Source organism: Diabrotica virgifera, chromosome 8 (assembly GCF_917563875.1).
Source record: "Diabrotica virgifera virgifera chromosome 8, PGI_DIABVI_V3a".
In the NCBI taxonomy this organism is placed as follows: Eukaryota; Metazoa; Arthropoda; class Insecta; order Coleoptera; family Chrysomelidae; genus Diabrotica; species Diabrotica virgifera.
In genome coordinates this window covers 49,187,912-49,206,921 of record NC_065450.1, presented here as the reverse complement: position 1 = coordinate 49,206,921, position 19,010 = coordinate 49,187,912, and the positions used below count along the sequence as shown (strand labels likewise).

The 19,010-nt window shown below is 34.3% G+C and overlaps 1 protein-coding gene across 1 annotated transcript in view; it reads right to left on the bottom strand.

Moving 5' to 3' along the window:
- Positions 1–452: 452 nt before the first annotated feature.
- Positions 453–19,010, bottom strand: part of LOC126889979 (damage-control phosphatase ARMT1-like) — a 31,863-nt gene continuing 13,305 nt past the window's right edge. The window contains exon 6 of the mRNA XM_050658768.1: positions 453–10,883. Coding sequence (XP_050514725.1) covers positions 10,291–10,883 — 593 coding nt within the window. The 3' untranslated portion in view covers positions 453–10,290. The remainder of the gene's footprint in view (positions 10,884–19,010) is intronic.

The following is a 19,010-nucleotide window of genomic DNA, read 5'->3' as shown; positions in this document are numbered from 1 at the left end:
ATTAAAATGACTATTTGACTATAAATACTTAAATTTAACTTTATTCAAAAACAGCATAAAAACGGTAGTTCAAAATGGCGACAGTTGTTTACCTTTTGCCATCTATTGGCATTTCGCGAAAGCTGTAGAACGTGCAATGAGAAATGCATTCCAAACAAAACCGTAGTTCACCAGTGAACCTGGTTCAACAGAACCATAGATTACCGCAGGTATGAGAAATCGACCCTAAGAGTTTTGTAGAAGTTTGCAGTATTACATACCTCTACGTTCTCAGTTTAATCTTAACACTAATTATACTGTATTGATCTTTCTCAAACGATTTGTTTTTCAAGCTTGGTCTGCAAAAATTATTAAAGTCTGTTGTCTTCTTGTTCTGCAATATGAAGTTATTTTTAGCCAATTCTTGTTTGTGATGTTTATTTTGGGATATTTTAGGATAAAAAACAACCAGGTTTCTTAAAATTCATATATTCGTGAAAAAATAACCCAAAACATTTAAAATTACAGTGTTGTACAAAAGATTTATAGATATGCATAGGTATTAAAATTTATTGAGTTTGAGTAAACATATTATGCTATTAGACTTGTCAATTTATATAACAATAATTTATCATAATAATAGGTATTCTTAGGCAGTGTTACAAGCTATTTGTAGTCATCTCCAGTAGATAATTTCCAAAACTCCATTATCCTTGATTCAATAAATTATTACATGAACTTAAATTCACAAAGAAAACATTGACTTTACTCTGACAGGACACAGTGGGGTAATTGGAAACGAAATAGTGGATAGAATGTCAAAAAATACATCTGAGATATAAAAAATTACAAACAAATTCAACTTAAAAGATCTATTTTGTATTATCAGGAGTGTTGGTAGGGAAAGGTGAAGGTCAAAATATAAAGGGATTCAGAAGACATCAAGAAACCATTACTTTTCTATTCATCCATTATTACCAAAAAAACATTCCTTATTCTAACTACAGCTATAATAAAGTAACCATTTAACCACTTAGATTTTTCCAGACCAATCTTCATAGGATTGGAATCTATAAAACTCCATTTTGTCCGTGTAATAATGAATCTATCATAGATTTGAACCATGTATTATTCGATTGTCTTAATCATAGGGATCAGACTCGGAACTTATATTTAGGTCTAACTGACCTCAACATTAACCTACCAGTTAACATCAAGAATCTGTTATCTTATTCTGACAAATCTATATTATTAATCAAGTTTATAAACGATTGCAAGATAAAAATTTAAACATCTTTATAACAAAATTCTGTGGCAAAAAGATTCTTTAGGTTCGTTCCAAGACGACACATTTGTACGATCCCTTGAACCGCCACGAAATCGATTCGACTGTTTTAATGCGCAGAATCGCCCTTGAACGGTTTTCTTTCGATCTCGATCCGATTACCGGTACATAACCCTCTTGGAACGAATTCGTGTACCATTTCAAGTTCGAGTTGCGCCTGAGCCATTTTCAGTGCGAGTACCACTGTACCACTATAATAGTAGTAGTTTGCTAGATGGTTAGAAATTAATATTTCTAATGTCCACTTTACATCAACAATAAATTGAATAAGAAATTGACAAAGTTATTCAATACCAAATTTGACGAGTACAAAATGTATGGTTTGTAAAAGAAAGTGAAATAATCTGATGAAATAGAACAATTGGATATGTTATATTTTGTCAATTTTCTTTTTATTCACGGCAAAATTGGATGTAGAATTGTGTTTTGTATAAGCCAAATTTGACCTTAAATAACTTTGTCAATTTCTTGTTCAATTTATTGTTGATGTAAAGTGGACTTATGTTCATTAAACATCACTTCAGCTTCAAAACCTTCCCCAGAATCGATATCTGACATTAAATCGTTGTCTTCTATGAAAAAAGAAAATAATAAATTATCCATTTTTATAAGATTAATTTGAAAAAAAAAAAAGAATTAATAATTATTTAAACGGAAATCAAGATTCACAGGTACTAATAGCGTAAATTGTGGATTATTCTATTATTGAATCATCAGCTGATCTCATAGCAGTGACATGGCAGTGACCAGTAAAACTGAAAACAATCCTAACTGCGCAAGTCAGTACAAATAGTTTCTGCTTGAAGGCATGTATCAAAAGGGCCGTTCAGTTACCGATTTCGAAGCGGTACATGGATCGCTTGGAACAACACGGTGTACGATACCAATCATCGTTCATGTTCGCTTGGAACGCATTTTTTATAATGCGCATGACGAGGGCAGTACGAAGGACGGTTTCCATGTCACTTGGAACGCGCCTTTTGTCTAATGCCATCTCTCTCCACACACGCACATAATAAATAGGTATCTATAACTATCTCCTTGTAGAGTATTGGGCGCTGGCGAATCGCCTCGATGCCATAAAAAACAGAAGAGTATTGGGCGCTTATGCGTTTCTTGGCCAAAAGTGTAAAGGCCATATGACACTATGCATGTTCTTATATCATTTCTGACATAAAATTTTTCTTGTATCGTTTCTTGCACGTACATATGTGCCCTGTATGACACTATGCAAGTTCTTTTACCGAAAATTGTATGCAATTTGGCACGTGATTGGTCGAAATTTTATTTGCCACCCTGTGTCATGTTACATTGGTATGGTAGTATTTCGTCTATGGCCGATTTTATGGATTTTATAAATGTTGTCCGGGAATCCTTATTTCTTTATTTTATATTGACTATCATTCTAATATTTATTTATTTCGGGTAAAATAAGTTTTAGATAATTTAATAATTATATTTAGTGGCTGTTCTCTGCCCTCTTTAAAAATGATGCAGAGTAACCTTGTGCGTCTTCTAATTTACATAAATGCTCAATATCAATTTTACTCATCCACAAGCACAAAAATCGCTTTGCGCATATACAAATGGACATGCTCCGTTGAGTACATTTAGGACAGAAGGTACGACTCTACGACTTCGCTTCCGGGCTTCAACGGTGAAACAACTTCCGAATTCCGAATCTTTCGTGGTTTTTGACGGTACCGTCCCACGTGCATCGCGACTTCCATGGAAGGAGTCCATTAAAAAGGAGCGGTGATGAATTAAGTAGTCACCCTTGGTTCTGCAAGTTTACCAAATCCTAAAGAACACCAATTTTAAGACAAGCGATTTTGCGCATAGCTTGTGGAGCCATATTATTTTAAAATCAATTTTTTTCTCAAGTTAGTTTTCATATTTTCTGCAGTTTTCATACAAATGTTAACCAGAATTTTTACTATTCTAGTTATATTATAACTATACTATTGAATGTGTGGATGCCTACACATATCTATTCTGGGCACAGAAATCAATCAGAAGAATTCCGTAAGTAGTGAAATTAGTACATGTATTTCCAGTGGGAATCGTATACAGTATTTCTCATGATCATCTTTCAGTGCGTCACAGTTTTTCGATTTCTTTCTAACGCATTAAATTGTATGTGACAGAAAAAAAGGCACGTCGGTGATTACATTTCATCGGTGACATTTTTATAACATTTATTCTAGTTATTCTAGTTGTCGATAGATGGCGCTATAATAAAAAAATATTTTTTTTGAATTAGATAATAATATTACAAATATAATCTGTATTCGCGGTGTGCAAGTACTTGGAAAGGGAAACGAGAAACGACCGTGCGCGAGTCGCGGAGAAATATTGCAACTATTTTAAATAATTCATATTGTCAATTGAAATTGTCAAATTGACGTATATTTCATACCTTCTGTCATTGAAGCAGAAAAATTATATATTGCTCCACAATATTGATATGATATGCAATTATTATATAAAGGTAAATTTAATTAATTGTATTTTGCTTGCAGTACTGCATTTTAATAACTAATTTTATTTACTACATACAATTGTTTATGTTTGCATAACATAACCTGCATCTTATTTTTTCTTATTATTTTTTTGGACTATGGCCTTGACAATTATCCAGCAACCAGGACTAATATAATTGGCCAATATAATTAAAAGTGCGAATAAAAGTACAGAGCGTAGAAATAGAGGTCGCTTTGCCGAACTTGCACGGTCCCAATACCGGGTAATCATAAGAAACAACCTTATCCCAGAGACTAGACGCAATATAGACTAAGAGCCGCTATTGGCTCCGTGCGTCTCCCCTCTACTCACAGTCACGTGACACGCTGTCAGATTTTGTAAGGACGTTTTAACATTGAGTCTTATGGGATTATTTTGTTAAACTTGAATATTTTATTTTATAGTGATAATAACTGAATACCATTGTTAGAATTCATTAGTTATTAATTTATTCTGTAATTTATAGTGCAACAAAAATATTTTCTTTTTCGTTAATAAAGATTTATTGACATAAACTGAGATAGTGAGGTTATGTATACAAAATCAAACTGATGATCAATATTGGAAAGTGAAGAATTTATATCAGATTAAGTGCGTTTTTATTTGCTGTTTATATTAATACATAATATCACTAGCGTGATACGGCATTTTTTTTAAATGTCTCATTTAAACATACACAAAGCGTCCTTATAAAATTTCAAAAAACCGCCACCATGAGCAGGTCGGTCGATTTTGCTTTGACACTTTGTTAACGCTCGGAGCGAATAGGTGAAATTTCTTAATCATTTTAGGCACGATGGGACCCTATAACTTAAATAGTAGAACCTAAAAGAAAAGGTTTGAACACTGTGCCGTCACTTTTCAGTGGCACATGCGTCGACAGTGGCGCATCAAACTTTCCACTTATGGACGGGATAAATAAATTTAAAGGTACCCTCCCTTAATAACAGAATTCAATTTTTTTATTTTTTTAAGTTCTATGTGATTAACACATAAGATTCAGCGTAATTTTAACCCACCACCCCCTTCCCCGTGCCCCCACCATCAAAAACTTCATTTTTCGTTTTTATTTTTTTTTGCTGGGATGCAATCAATTTTAAGATTTCAAAAAATTCACACGCATAGTTGAGGCTTTTATAAAACATATCTATTTTTTACAGACCTGTAGGTAGAGTGTACATAACCTCAAAAAATTAAAAAAAATTTTTTTTTTTAAAAGCGTATAACTTTTTATGGGGAATAGCTGCAGGTCTAATTTTTTCTTAATCTTGTGTGTTTTATCAAACACTATATTTCTAATTTTTTTTAGATTTTTCCGTAATGCTCGCCGCCTTCAAGAATCCGAAAAACTGCTTTTTGGGGGGTTTTGGGGGATTTTCCCTATTTTATAGACTTCATAATATATCAAATCAATTTCGATTTTATAGGATATATGTAACTTAAAGTAAGTGAGTCCTTTAGAATATTTAAAAATGGGAGAAACACGTTCAAAACCCCCTTAAAAAACAGTTTTTTTGGATTTTTGAAGGTGACCAGCGTTACAGAAAAATCTGAAAAAATTTAAAAATATAGTGTTTGATAAAATACACAAGACTAAGAAAAAATTAGATCTGTAGCTATCCCCAAAAAAAAGTTATATATTTTTTTCCAAAAAAAATTTTTTTTAAATTTTTTGATGTTATGTAAACATAACCTACAGGTCTATAAAAAATATACGTGTTTTATAAAAGCCTTAACTATGCGTGTGAATTTTTTGAAATTTTAAAATTGATTGCATCCCACCAAAAAAAATAAAATCGAAAAATGAAGTTTTTGATGGTGGGGGCCGGGGGAAGGGGGTGGTGGGTTAAAATTACGATGAATCTTATGTCTCAATCACATAGAACTTAAATAAATGAAAAAAATTGAATCCTGGTAGTGAGGGAAGGTATTTTTTAATTTATGTATCCCGTCCATAAGTGGAAAGTTTGATGCGCCACTGTCGACGCATGTGCCACTGAAAAGTGACGGCACAGTGTTCAAACCTTTTCTTTTAGGTTCTACTATTTAAGTTATAGGGTCCCGTCGTGCCTAAAATGATTAAGAAATTTCACCTATAGCGGCTCTTAGTCTAATACGATCAAAAGCGAAGTCGAACGGGAGATTAATAACCAAGAGCTAGTTTTAGATCAAGTCCCTAATGAAATCCTTGATGAGCAGATTCCTGAGATTCCCATACCAGAAACTCAACCTGACAATACACAGCAGGAAAACAACGAGTTGCGCGATAGTCTAGAAAACGAAATGGCTCGTGCCGTACAAGAGTTTAATGGAACAAATCCACTTAGCAGACCACCGCTACCACGAATAAACTCTTGTAAGAAACTAGGTGCGCTGTTACAAATTGTGAACACTGAAGTCCTACCCAATTATGTCGTAGAAGCCCACACATTGGAGTATCTGCATATGCTAATCTACTGTGCAGCAACAGCAATTGCCAATGTAATGGGCGTTAAGATCAGAACACGACGGGGTACTAATAACGGAAGGACTGGTAACAGAATTGCACCCTGGGAAAAAAGACTTCTCGGAAAAATTGAATTACTGCGTAGGGATATTGGTCAAGTCACAGAATATATAAGAGGTGTAACAAGTAGAAAAGTCATTAAGAGAGCTGAAGAAATAATACGGAGCACTGCAAGACACTCGAGATACGATCCAGAAAATAACACAGCCCAACAGTGTCTGGATACATTAAAACAAAAACTCTCCGTCTATTCAGGACGATTAAGAAGGTATAAAGTTAGTAACAACCGAAAATGTGACAATGCACTTTTTGAGAACTCTGAGAAGGCGTTCTACCGAAAACTCAATTCCACCGTAGAAAGTGTCGACAAGTCTTACCCAAGCCAAGATGAAATTCATGAGTTTTGGGGAAATCAACTTTCCACACCAGCTGCTTTTAACAACAATGCTGGCTGGATAGAAGATACGACGCACAACTGTCACCATTACGTCACTGCTAACTACGAACCATTCACGACTGAAGAAGTCTCAAATGTCATCAAAGAGCTTCATAACTGGAAATCTCCTGGACCAGACGGAGTTCAGAACTTCTGGCTTAAAAAGTTTTGGAGTATTCATGAGTGCTTATCAACATTAATTAATCATGTTATTTCTAATCCGCAGGAATTACCATCATTTCTAACTCAGGGAACTACTTATTTAATACCCAAGGATCAAAATAACACCCAAGATCCATCCAAGTACCGCCCAATTACTTGTCTTCCAACTTTGTATAAATTGGTCACATCCTGTGTAACCCGGCGTATCTACCAACACTGTGCTCTAAACAATATCATAGAGCCTCAACAGAAAGGATGCGCTAAGGGTTCCATGGGTTGCAAAGAACAGCTTATCATCGACTCAGTCATTTCTAACCAGGCATTCACTAAAAAAAGGAACCTTTTTACTGCTTTTATTGACTATAAAAAGGCCTTTGATTCAGTACCGCATGAATGGCTAATAGATATATTGAAAATATACAAAGTCGATGATAACATAGTGACCTTTTTAAGGCATATAATGAGAAATTGGAAGACTAAAATTCACCTCCAAATACCTGGTGAAAACAATATCGAAACCGAAAATATCGCAATCAACCGGGGCCTGTTTCAAGGAGACTCGTTGAGTCCATTGTGGTTCTGTTTAGCTTTGAACCCCCTTTCCCAGCTATTAAACTCCACTGACTCAGGTTTTAGCATTAAAAGCAATAATACTGTGGTAGCGAAGCTCAATCATCTGTTGTATATGGATGATTTGAAATTAATGGCTTCCACTCGAGAACACCTAGAAGAGATGCTAAAAACTGTAGAAACATTCTCTAATGATATTAGTATGCAGTTCGGTCTAGACAAGTGCCGTGTTTTGAATATAGTCAGAGGAAAAGTACAGCCCGGAGGATTCGATATGCAAAATGGCCAGAACATCGAGGCCATGGGCGATAACGATATGTACAAATATCCAGTACCGGCGCTAGGGTATAAGGCGCCCGCCTGCAAAAGAAGCATAGGCGCCCTTCGGTGTCTTTTAAATTAGTATTTTGTATAGCACCGACAGAAAAAAGGTCATTTTGGCGCCCCCCAAACAGGGGCGCCCGCCTGCAGTGCATCCCTTGCAGGCCCGTTATCGCCGGCCCTGCAAATATCTTGGAGTAAAGCAGGCGCGGAAAATTGACCATAAGCAAATGAAAACTGAGATAACTACTGAGTTTATACGAAGGGTAAAACAGCTGCTTCGCTCACAGCTTAACAGTAAAAATTTGTTTAAGGCACTAAACACCTACGCTTGTTCCGCGCTTAGCTATTCATTTGGTATTGTTAAGTGGACAAAAACGGATATAGAAAATCTTCAGCGAAAAGTACGAACACACCTCACAAAGGCACAAAAACACCACCCTAAAAGTGCAGTAGAACGAACGACATTACCCCGGTATTTAGGAGGAAGAGGACTTATGGATATAGGTGAGCAATTAGATAAACAGATTGCTAATTTAAGAACTTATTTTCAGATGCAGGCTGAGACATCTACTCTACACCGCGCAATTTGCGCAGTAGATGACACAACACCGATCAAACTGAGGGAACCAGAAATGCGCATAAACCACCTTACTAAGGACGAAAAACTGCGCACCTGGATGGGTAAACCTCTGCACCGGCGGCATCCCAATGAGGTCAGCCAAGACTATGTCGACAACACAGCGTCGAACTATTGGTTGACATCAGGAAAGATGTTCCCTGAAACGGAGGGTTCATTACTGGCCATTCAGGATCAGGTTATACTAACCAGAAATTACCTGAAATATATCGTCAAAGACCCTCAGGTTCAAAACGGCAGATGCCGATATGGATGTCAAGCCCAAGAAACCATCCAACATATTACAGGGGGCTGCCAGGCATTTGCTGCAACTGAATACAAGGAACGGCATGACGCAGTGGGAAAAATCCTTCATCAAGAGATAGCTAACAAGCTGGGACTTCTCCAAACGGACCATCTCCCATATTATCAATACGTTCCTGAGAGTATGCTTGAGGATGGCAACTACAAGCTATACTGGGACCGCACTGTGCTCACAGACCAAACAGTGGCACATAATAGACCAGATCTCGTACTAGTTAATAAATTAACAAGACAAACAACACTAATTGATGTGGCGATACCTAACAACAATAATCTACGTAGTAAATTTACTGAAAAGATCGCCAAGTATAGAGATCTGGAAATTCAAATACGGAGACAATGGAGAATGCAAAGTACCCAGACGATACCTATTGTTATGTCTACTACTGGAGTCATTCCGAAGACCCTCCTCGAAAGCATAAAAAGCTGGGTCTCAATGAACATCTTTATAAGACCATGCAGAAAGCTGTACTACTTGCGACGGCCAGATGTGTACGAAAATTTTTGGGAGATACACCTGCATTCCAAGTCACCTAGGGCTCGATAACACGGAAAGAGTCCCACCAGAGCTCAATCCTTTTGATACCGTAGGTATCTGGGATGAGTCAATTTTCCCCTCAGAGGGAGTGTGAGCCGTATGGCTAAATCTGGATATCTGTATAATTTATAAGACTATACATATCAAACAAAATACCATTTTATAAATGCAAGAAACACATTTGATTTGTTTTTATTCCAAATTGAAAATAAAATGTGACAACTGTCAGATTTAACTAAAATGTCATTAATGTATATTATCACGGACTTACCCTTTTTCCTATCATTTGTTACGCACTGAAAAATGATCATGAAAAGGACAATACTATGCTAATAAAAGATTGATGACATCGAAATTGTTGGACAAAAGAACCAAAATTAATATCTACACTATCTACAAAACATTGATTAGACCCGTAGTAACCTATGGTTGTGAAACCTGGGTCATAAAGAAAAAGAAAAAAGATGAAGCTCAATTTTCGAGAGAAAGATACTGACAGAAGTTTATGGCCTGGTGCAAGAGGAAGATGGCAAGATGAGGTTAATGAATTGAATGAAGGATACAATATTATAAGATTTGAGAAAAAGTTAGACTGTGATGGCTGGGATATGTCCAGAGATAAGAAGATAAAAAACAACAAAGAAAATATTACAATGGAAGACGAAAAAAAGGAAGGTTCAGAATGAGATGATTGGTGACGTGGAAGACGACTCAAAAACCATGAATATAAGACAATAGAAGAGAAGGCCACAAGAGAATCTGAATGGAAGGACAAGCTAGAAGGGCAAAGACCCATCCGGGGTTATGATGCCAAAATAAGAAGAATATAGGAACAGATATAATAGACTTTGTCAAAAAAGTTAAAACATATCACAATAGTACAACAAAAAATTATTTACATTAAAACATTAATTCGAGCAATATCATATTATTATATAATTTTTAAACTTTTTACTAACACTTGTAATTATTGAATGGCAACTTTGTTTTTTGAAAATTGGATAACTCCATACTCTCCATTGTGCATCCATTTGGGATCCTTCTCTTCGATTTCCTCTGCGACGCCATCAGGAATACCAGCAACAATATCAGCTTTGATAGTTCTGATTATACATAACTTTGATGGATGAAATGATTGTAAACCTATATCTACAGGAGTGGCTGGATCCCAGTTTTTTTCCCCAAACAGTTTTCTGTAATTCAAATCCCCTTTGAAGAATACTGCCTTAGCTTCCCCAAGTTTCTTGTACAATTGTGGATCTAGGTCGGCCATGTAGGTATAATCATATGGCAATGTCCAAAAATTTGAAGCGACTATTGTCCAAATTCCATCTTCGACATATTTGGACCACCTTTGCCCTAATACTTGTAGATTGACATTTTCGCTTGACATTAATTGTTTTAATGTCCAATGGAAATCTTGCTCCATGACGTCTGATATGAACCAAGGTATAGTTTTTACATACAATCGCATTGATTTGGCTAAACCTTTTGTTATTATGTAATCTGCTACACATAGGTCAGTAAATACTTCATACCCAGAGTTGTCAAAAACAATATCTAAAAAAAATAATAATTTAATCTCAGTCGACTTAATTTTATCAGTCTTAGCTACAAAACAATAAATAGGGAAATTGCACATGTTTCCAAAAGGGAACTTTTGCAAATTTACTTGTACAAAGGTGCATGGATGTTAATCAGCCAGTATGAGGCCCTTAGAACACAAGGGGTCTAAGTGCCAAGTCTTGGGAAAACTTTGTGAAAAGTTCTAGACGAATTTAAAAAATCTAGGTAGGTACTACCATTGTTTATACAGGGATAGTTGGTCAGCCCAATAGGAAAATTTGTTTGATTCAAATTGAGACAGTCACCAGATGTCCCCACAATTTCTGTCAGGGTCGCAACGTCAAAATGCATAGACACCAAGTTGGATACGATCCTATTCATAACACCCCAACTCGCATACATATTAAGAAAAGTAAATACATATGAAATTTAATAAAAAATGTTCCTCTTGGTAAAAGGTATATTAGTTTAAAAAGCCCTAAAGGGCTACAAACATATAAACAAAACGTTTTCGCTCTGTAACAAGAGCATCATCAGTGTTACAAGAACATGGTGAGCCAACCAAAAAATACAAAGGTCAAAGCCTTTCAAAAAACAGACAAAAGTCTTATATAAATGAACACATCGAAAAATCCAAAGGATGGACAAAATTCCTAAGGATACGGCCCTAGGGCAACATATGACTCCCACACGTGGTAAGTGGGTCAAAAGGTAACTAGGTCATTATGTTATAAGAGGTGGCAGGCAACTCTATTGCTAATGACCTAGTTACCTTTTGACCCACTTACCACGTGTGGGAGTCGAAAACTCTATTGCCTGCCACCTCTTATAACATAATGACCTAGTTACCTTTTGACCCACTTACCACGTGTGGGAGTCATATGTTGCCCTAGGGCCGTATCCTTGGAATTTTATCCATCCTTTGGATTTTTCGATGTGTTCATTTATATAAGACTTTTGTCTGTTTTTTGAAAGGCTTTGACCTTTGTATTTTTTGGTTGGCTCACCATGTTCTTGTAACACTGACCATGCTCTTGTTACAGAGCGAAAACGTTTTGTTTATATGTTTGTAGCCCTTTAGGGCTTTTTAAACTAATATACCTTTTACCAAGAGGAAAATTTTTTATTAAAGGCTATAGCGGGATAAGATGGTCAAAAATGCCCCCGCACCGATCAGCCCCGCTACTTATGTTTTCGATAAAGGATATAAAATTATGCCCTCATGCAAATTTTTAGCTTCCCAGAGGTCCTAAAACGTCTTAAATCGAGAAAAGAAGAATTTTTAGGTTTTATTTTTTTGTGAGCGCAATTTTACTTTAAAATATCTGAAAAAATTCAAGAGGTTGTATCTTTTGAACATAAAACAACCTAATTTTTTTCAGATTTTTGTAATAAAAAATGAGCCCAGGAAAATTTTTTGAAATTTTCAAAAAATTTTTAGGTTATGTCAGTATGATTTGGCCAACTTTTAAATAGTATTTTTTTGTGTACTTTTTGCCGTTCTTTTATATGACAGGCAGAATTTTTAATATCCGAGCGGAAAGAACGAAAAAGCCGTTTTTTAGGATTTTATGATTTAGGATCCTGACTACAAACACTGAAAAAAAAAACTAAAATTGTGAATTTTCTCATAAAATTTGGTATGTGGGGTTATAATAATATTTGGAACAACTTTTCCAAATAACTTATCGATATCTGTAACGCGAAGCAAATCGAATCGCATATCGAAAATTCACCCTGTTTGCAGTAGGCCGCGTTTAAAATTTAAAGTTCAGTTGACTCTTTTAAAAATTGTGAACCATCACCCTGTATGACTGTGCAAAATTTAAAATCTGTATATATTTTTATAGCCGAAACATAGGGGTGTTTTCATCTTAAATGCGACACACTGTATCTTGTCAATTTGATAATTTTCGTACTTCCGGGCCTAAAGTGACAACTTCACTCCCTTGTGACAGGTACTAAAGTGTCACATTTAATCCCTCCGGGATTAAATATTGACGAAACTCCCGGAACGATTAAATCACAAACAAACGAATTTAAGGGATATTTTTTTGAAAAATATAATTAATTAGAATGGTAATTAACGTTAATATTCAAATTAATATTGTGACAGTTCGTCATATTGACCAGTCTTTCCTGGGTTAATGCAGCAGGTAACTGACGAGGTTTACCTTAAGCATTAAATATTTATCATCCGGAGCCTCCCGTAAGAACTGATCTACCTGCTCAGACGTGAGAATTCTTGACTTCTTTGGCTTAAATCCCTCATTTCTTCTCTTCAAAAAAGCTAATAATTTTGGAAATTTACTTATATCAATATCTTCTCTAATGTTAATAACCGATTTCAGCATTGAGTAATGTGCCCAGAGAGTTGAGGCACAAACCGCTTTTGATTTATCATCGAAGTAGACTAACAGCGCATTTTCAGTAGGTTGTCTCACATTTTTTAAGCGGCACCACTTTTTAAAAGCATCGTACTGCTGCTCGTATAGTTTTCTAGATTTCGGTGGTAACAATTCTTCACCTACTTCGGCTGCTCTTTTATCAATATCAGATACACCTTCTTCACTCATGATACCAATAATTATCAATAACAATGTTTCTTTACAATGACACTAGTAATGACAATGTTTCTAAATTATAACTGTCACAACGCAATGTTACTATGGTAACTTATTTTAAAGACAGTTTATTAAATGAGTTGAAGAGAGAAAAAACTGATTGAAATTATTGAAATAATTAATAAAATCATACCGGAAGTACGAAAAGTATCGTATATACCTTGCGACTGAAGTACATTTAATCCTTCAGGTAAATTATGGCCCTCCCTGCGGTCGGGCCATAAACTTTACCTTCAGGATTAAATGTACTACTTCAGTCCCGCGGTATATAATGTACTATTATTGCAACTCATATAGTCGTATTTTTTATAGGTTCAAAATATACAATCAAAGTACTGACTAATTCACTAATTTTATCATAAAAAGTTTAAATTGATTGCATTGAAGTATGGAACTAATTATTAATGTGTATTAATAATTAATGTGTATTAATAATGTGTATATAATTATGTGTAATAATATAATATAATATACAGGGTGAGTTTTATGTACGGAAACCCTTAATTATCTCGGAAATGGCGTGCACGATTTTTATGGATTATGGTGGGTTGGAGTTTTCTAATGTGGCCGATATTATAATACTTACATTGTTGTCAGATCTTCCGTTTTTCTGAAAATCTAATTAACTTTCTTATTTCAAATGAACACCCTGTATATTTTTTGCATTTTGAAGTTCTTAAGAAATACTGATTATTTTCCATGTTATATTTCCTATACCTAAAGGCCATAATTTCGGAGTTATTGCTACATTTATTTAAAAAACTTTTTAAACAATAAATTATAAAAATCAATTTTTTCGGCCTGCGTAGACATTATTTTACGTTCTTTGGACCATTCGGAACAAAAAAGTTTTCTTGTAATTTTTCTCTAAAGTTAATCGTTTTCGAGTTATAAATAATTTAAAACTGAAAAGAAATCGAATAATTACGATTTTCAAGGTTAAAGATCACAAATCAAAAATATTATTTTTAAAACTGCCAAGTACCTATAGAAATTCAAGCTAAAGCCTTATTTTATCAGTTACCAATAAGTAATTTGAGCTTGTTTCATTCTAAAATATTGTTTTTTAGTTGTTAATGCAGCCCGATCGCCCGTCCTCTCATATGCGCTTCATTAACATACTCCGCAGTTTCAAAAATATTGTTTTTTATTTTTGTTTTTGAACCTTGAAAATCGTCATTATTCGATTTTTTTCAGTTTTAAATTGTTTATAACTCGAAAACGATTAACTTTAGAGAAAAATTACAAAAGACCTTTTCTTGTTCCCAATGATCCAAAGAACGTAAAATAATGTCTACACGGGCCGAAAAAATTGATTTTTATAATTTCTTAAAATTTTTTTTTGAATAAATGTAGCAATAACTCCGAAACTATGGCATTTAGGTATAGAGTATATATCATAAAAAATAGTCAGTATATCGTAAGGACTTCGAAACGCAAAAAATATACAGGGTGTTCTTTTGAAATAATAAAGTTCATTAGATTTCCAGAAAAACGGAAAATCTGACAACAATGTAATAATTATCACTGTAATCGGATGCATTAGAAAACCCCTACCCACCAAAACCTATGAAAAACGTGCAAGTCGTTTCCGAAATACTTGAGGGTTTTTATACATAAAACTCACTCTTTTATTATAATAATTATAATAATATTATATTAATACACATTAATTGGTTCAATATTTCAATGCAATCAATTTGAACCTTTTATGATTAAATTAGTGAATTAGTCAGTATTCTCATTGTATATTTTGAATCTATAAAAAATACGACTATATTAGTTGCAATAAATTATCGAATTTATAAGATACAGTGTGTCGCATTTAAGATGAAGACACCCCTATGTTTCGGCTATCAAAATATATACAAATCTGAAATTTTGCGCAGTCATACAAGTTGATGGTTCACAATTTTTAAAATAGTCAACTGAACTTTAAATTTTAAACGCGGCCTACTGCAAATCCACAAACAGTGTGAATTTTCGATATGCGATTCGACTTGCTTCGCGTTACAGATATCGATAAAAGTTATTTGGAAAAGTTGTTCCAAATATTATTATAACCCCACATACCAAATTTTATGACAAAATTCACATTTTTAGTTCTTTTTCAATTGTTGTAGTCAGGATCCTAAATCCTAAAATTTGCTGTCCCGAGATGCATCTCGAGACAGCCAAAAACGGTTTTTTCGATTTTTTCGTTCTTTCCGCTCAGATATTAAAAATTCTGCCTCTGCCATTTAAAAAAACGGCAAAAAGTACACAAAAAAATGCTATTTAAAAGTTGGCCAAATCATATTATAACCTAAAAATTCTTTGAAAATTTCAAAAATTTTTCCTGGGCTCATTTTTCATTACAAAAATCTGAAAAAAATTAGGTTGTTTTGTATTCAAAAGATGCAAGCTCTTGAATTTTTTCAGATTTTTTAAAGTAAAATTGCGCTTACAAAAAAATAAAACCTAAAAATTCTTCTTTTCTCGATTTAAGACGTTTTAGGACCTCTGGGAAGCTAAAAATTTTCATGAGGGCATAATTTTATATCCTTTATCGAAAACATAAGTAGCGGGGCTGATCGGTGTGGGGGCATTTTTGACCATCTTATCCCGCTATAGCCTTTCACTTGTAATTAATGGTATACAGCCAACTACAGGAAGTTCATCCTTGTGGATTTTTAAATACATATATTATAAAGTAATCGAACGACCTTTAACATGAGGTATCACTCAACACCCCTTTCCATTAAAGATTTTGGGGGTTGTGTCCGCCCCCGCTAGAGGGTTAGTGTAATTTAGTTGAAAACTGGTCTATAAAAGGTCCCCCTCACAAATAAATTTGACGTGTTTTTGTATATTTTTAGATTTTCTATAGGGACCAAATTATAGGGGGTGGCAACTTTTTAAATTGACACCCTATATGGAAGAATATATTTAGAAATTAAATTAATGATGTCATGCTATTATATACAGAGTAGGCCAAACAAAAGAGTTCACCTCGATATTTGGCAGTATTTTTCAGATTTTAAGGAAATAAAAAAACAGGTCAATTTTTTATCTAAGGGGGACACATTTTTATAGTACATATATCTGTCATTTGTCAACCCCCTCCCTTCCACTTCCCCCACCTCTTATTTTTAAATAGGGAATAGGGGTCGTGTGCTAGCTCACTTGAAAGATTATTCAATTCTCTATTCAGTAATATTAACATTGACATAATCATTTACACAGGGTGTCCAAGAAAAATTATTTTGAATTAAATTAATTGACAAAAAAAGAAGAATGTATGTAATTTATTTAACTCAGAATACATTCTAGTGCTGACAGAAAACAGAAAAAAAAATGTTCATTTGATAAATAAATATTGTTGCTTAAATTCAATATTCAACCTACCAAGAGGCAGATGGGTGGCAGCTGGCAGCTCCAACATTGAAATTAAGCGAAAAGCAATGTCTATCAAAAAACATTTTTTTTCTGTTTTATGGGAGCAGTAGAATGTATTTTGAATTAAATAAATTACATACATTCTTCTTTTTTGTCAATTAATTTAATTAAAATATTTTTTTCTTGGACACCCTAAATAAATAATTATGTTAATGTTGATATTACTGAATAAAGAATTGAATAACCTTTCAAATGAGCTAGCACACGACCCCTATTCCCTATTTAAAAATAAGGGGTGGGGGAAGGGAAGGGGTTGACAAATGACAGATTAAAATTAAATTACAAAGTACCGTAAAAATGTGTCCCCTTAGATCAAAAATTGACCTGTTTTTTTGTTTCCTTAAAATCTAATAAATACTGCCAAATATCGAGGTGGGCTCTTTTGTTTGGCCCACTCTGTATATATATAATGTATAGTAGCACGACATCATTAATTCAATTTCTAAATATACTCTTCTACATATTTATTTTTCTTAATACATGTATGCGAGTTGGGGTGTTATGAATAGGATCGTATTAAACTTGGTGTCTATGCATTTTGACGTTGTTGCCCTGACAGAAATTGTGGGGACATCTGGTGACTGTCTCAATTTGAATCAAACATATTTATCTATTGGGCTGACCCACTATCTCCCTATATAAACAATGGTACTACTTAACATGTTTTCAATGACTTGTCATTTTTGATCTTTTTTTTGTTAGTTTATGTAGAAAGTTTGAACCCACCATGTTTTCTATTGGAAGTTCAATTTTGTATTTAAAACCCAATTTTCTAAATTTGTCATTGACCTCTTGCGTTCTAAGGGCCTCGTATATAATATGTGTTTCTTGGATTAGAACAAAGTTTCTTGGATAAGGTCAGGCATAACGGCCTTATCGAATTACTTGAAAAGAAAAACTTAGACTTGAGAGACATCTGGATCAGTAGCACTATCTATTATAATCAGATCGTTGTGGTAAAAGAGAACGTCTTTTCAAATGAAATACAGATTGAGAGGAGCGTCAGGCAGAGCTGTGTCCTGTCTCGTACTTTGTACAATTTGTATTCAGAGGAAATAATCTAGGAAGCCCTAGAAGAACTAACTACGGAAATAAAAGTAAATCGTCGACCAATCATACAGTTTGCCGACGACGACGCTATTTTATTAGCGGAATGTCTTGAGGATTTACAAAAAATGGTTGACAGAGTGGTAGAAGTCAGCGAAGAAAACGTCCCTAAGCACAAAAATGATACAATTTATGGTAATTACAAAAGCCCAACAGCGCCAAGAACGCATAACAATACATGGAGAACAAATTAAAAAAGTTAAAAACTATAAATATCTGATTACAATAATTAATGAAAATAATGAATACACAGGAGAGATTAACGCAAGAATGGGACAGGCAAGAGATGCTTTCAACAAACTGAGAAAAGAATTCTGTAGCAGTGATATTACAATGTCTGTAAAGATAAGACTTCTGAAATGCAACGTGTTCTTCGTATTATTTTGTGGGTTGGAAGCTTAGACATTAATGAAAGATAATGCGGACAGATTAGAAGCCTTTGAGTTATGGGCCTATAGAAAGATATTAATAATAAGTTGGATGGATAGAGTCACGAATATCGAGGTGTTGAGAAGAATGGGAAAAGAAAGAGCGTTATAGCTTGTTGCAGTTAATAATACAAGGAAGAACACAGGGTACAAGAAGTGGAAGAAGACTTGGTTAAACAATTTGAGGGCTTGGTTTAACTGCACTTCTGCTGATGTCTAGAGCAGCGGTATCAAAAATGCGAATTGCCATGATGGTTGCCAAACTTCTCAGAGGAGTTCTTCTGAAGCTATTTTCTTGTGGCATTTTTGCAATTAACTTGTTTTGATGGGAAATAAGCCACAATTTTACTAAAAAAATTATTTTTACGCAACTCATAAATATTGGCAATATCATTTTAAAGTCTTCTACTTTAAAATGTATAATATATGTCCGAATTGCCGATATAAATGAGTCAGATTAAATAAATTATTAGAAGAATTTTTTTACTAAGCAACATTTTTGTTTAATTCATTAATATTTTTTG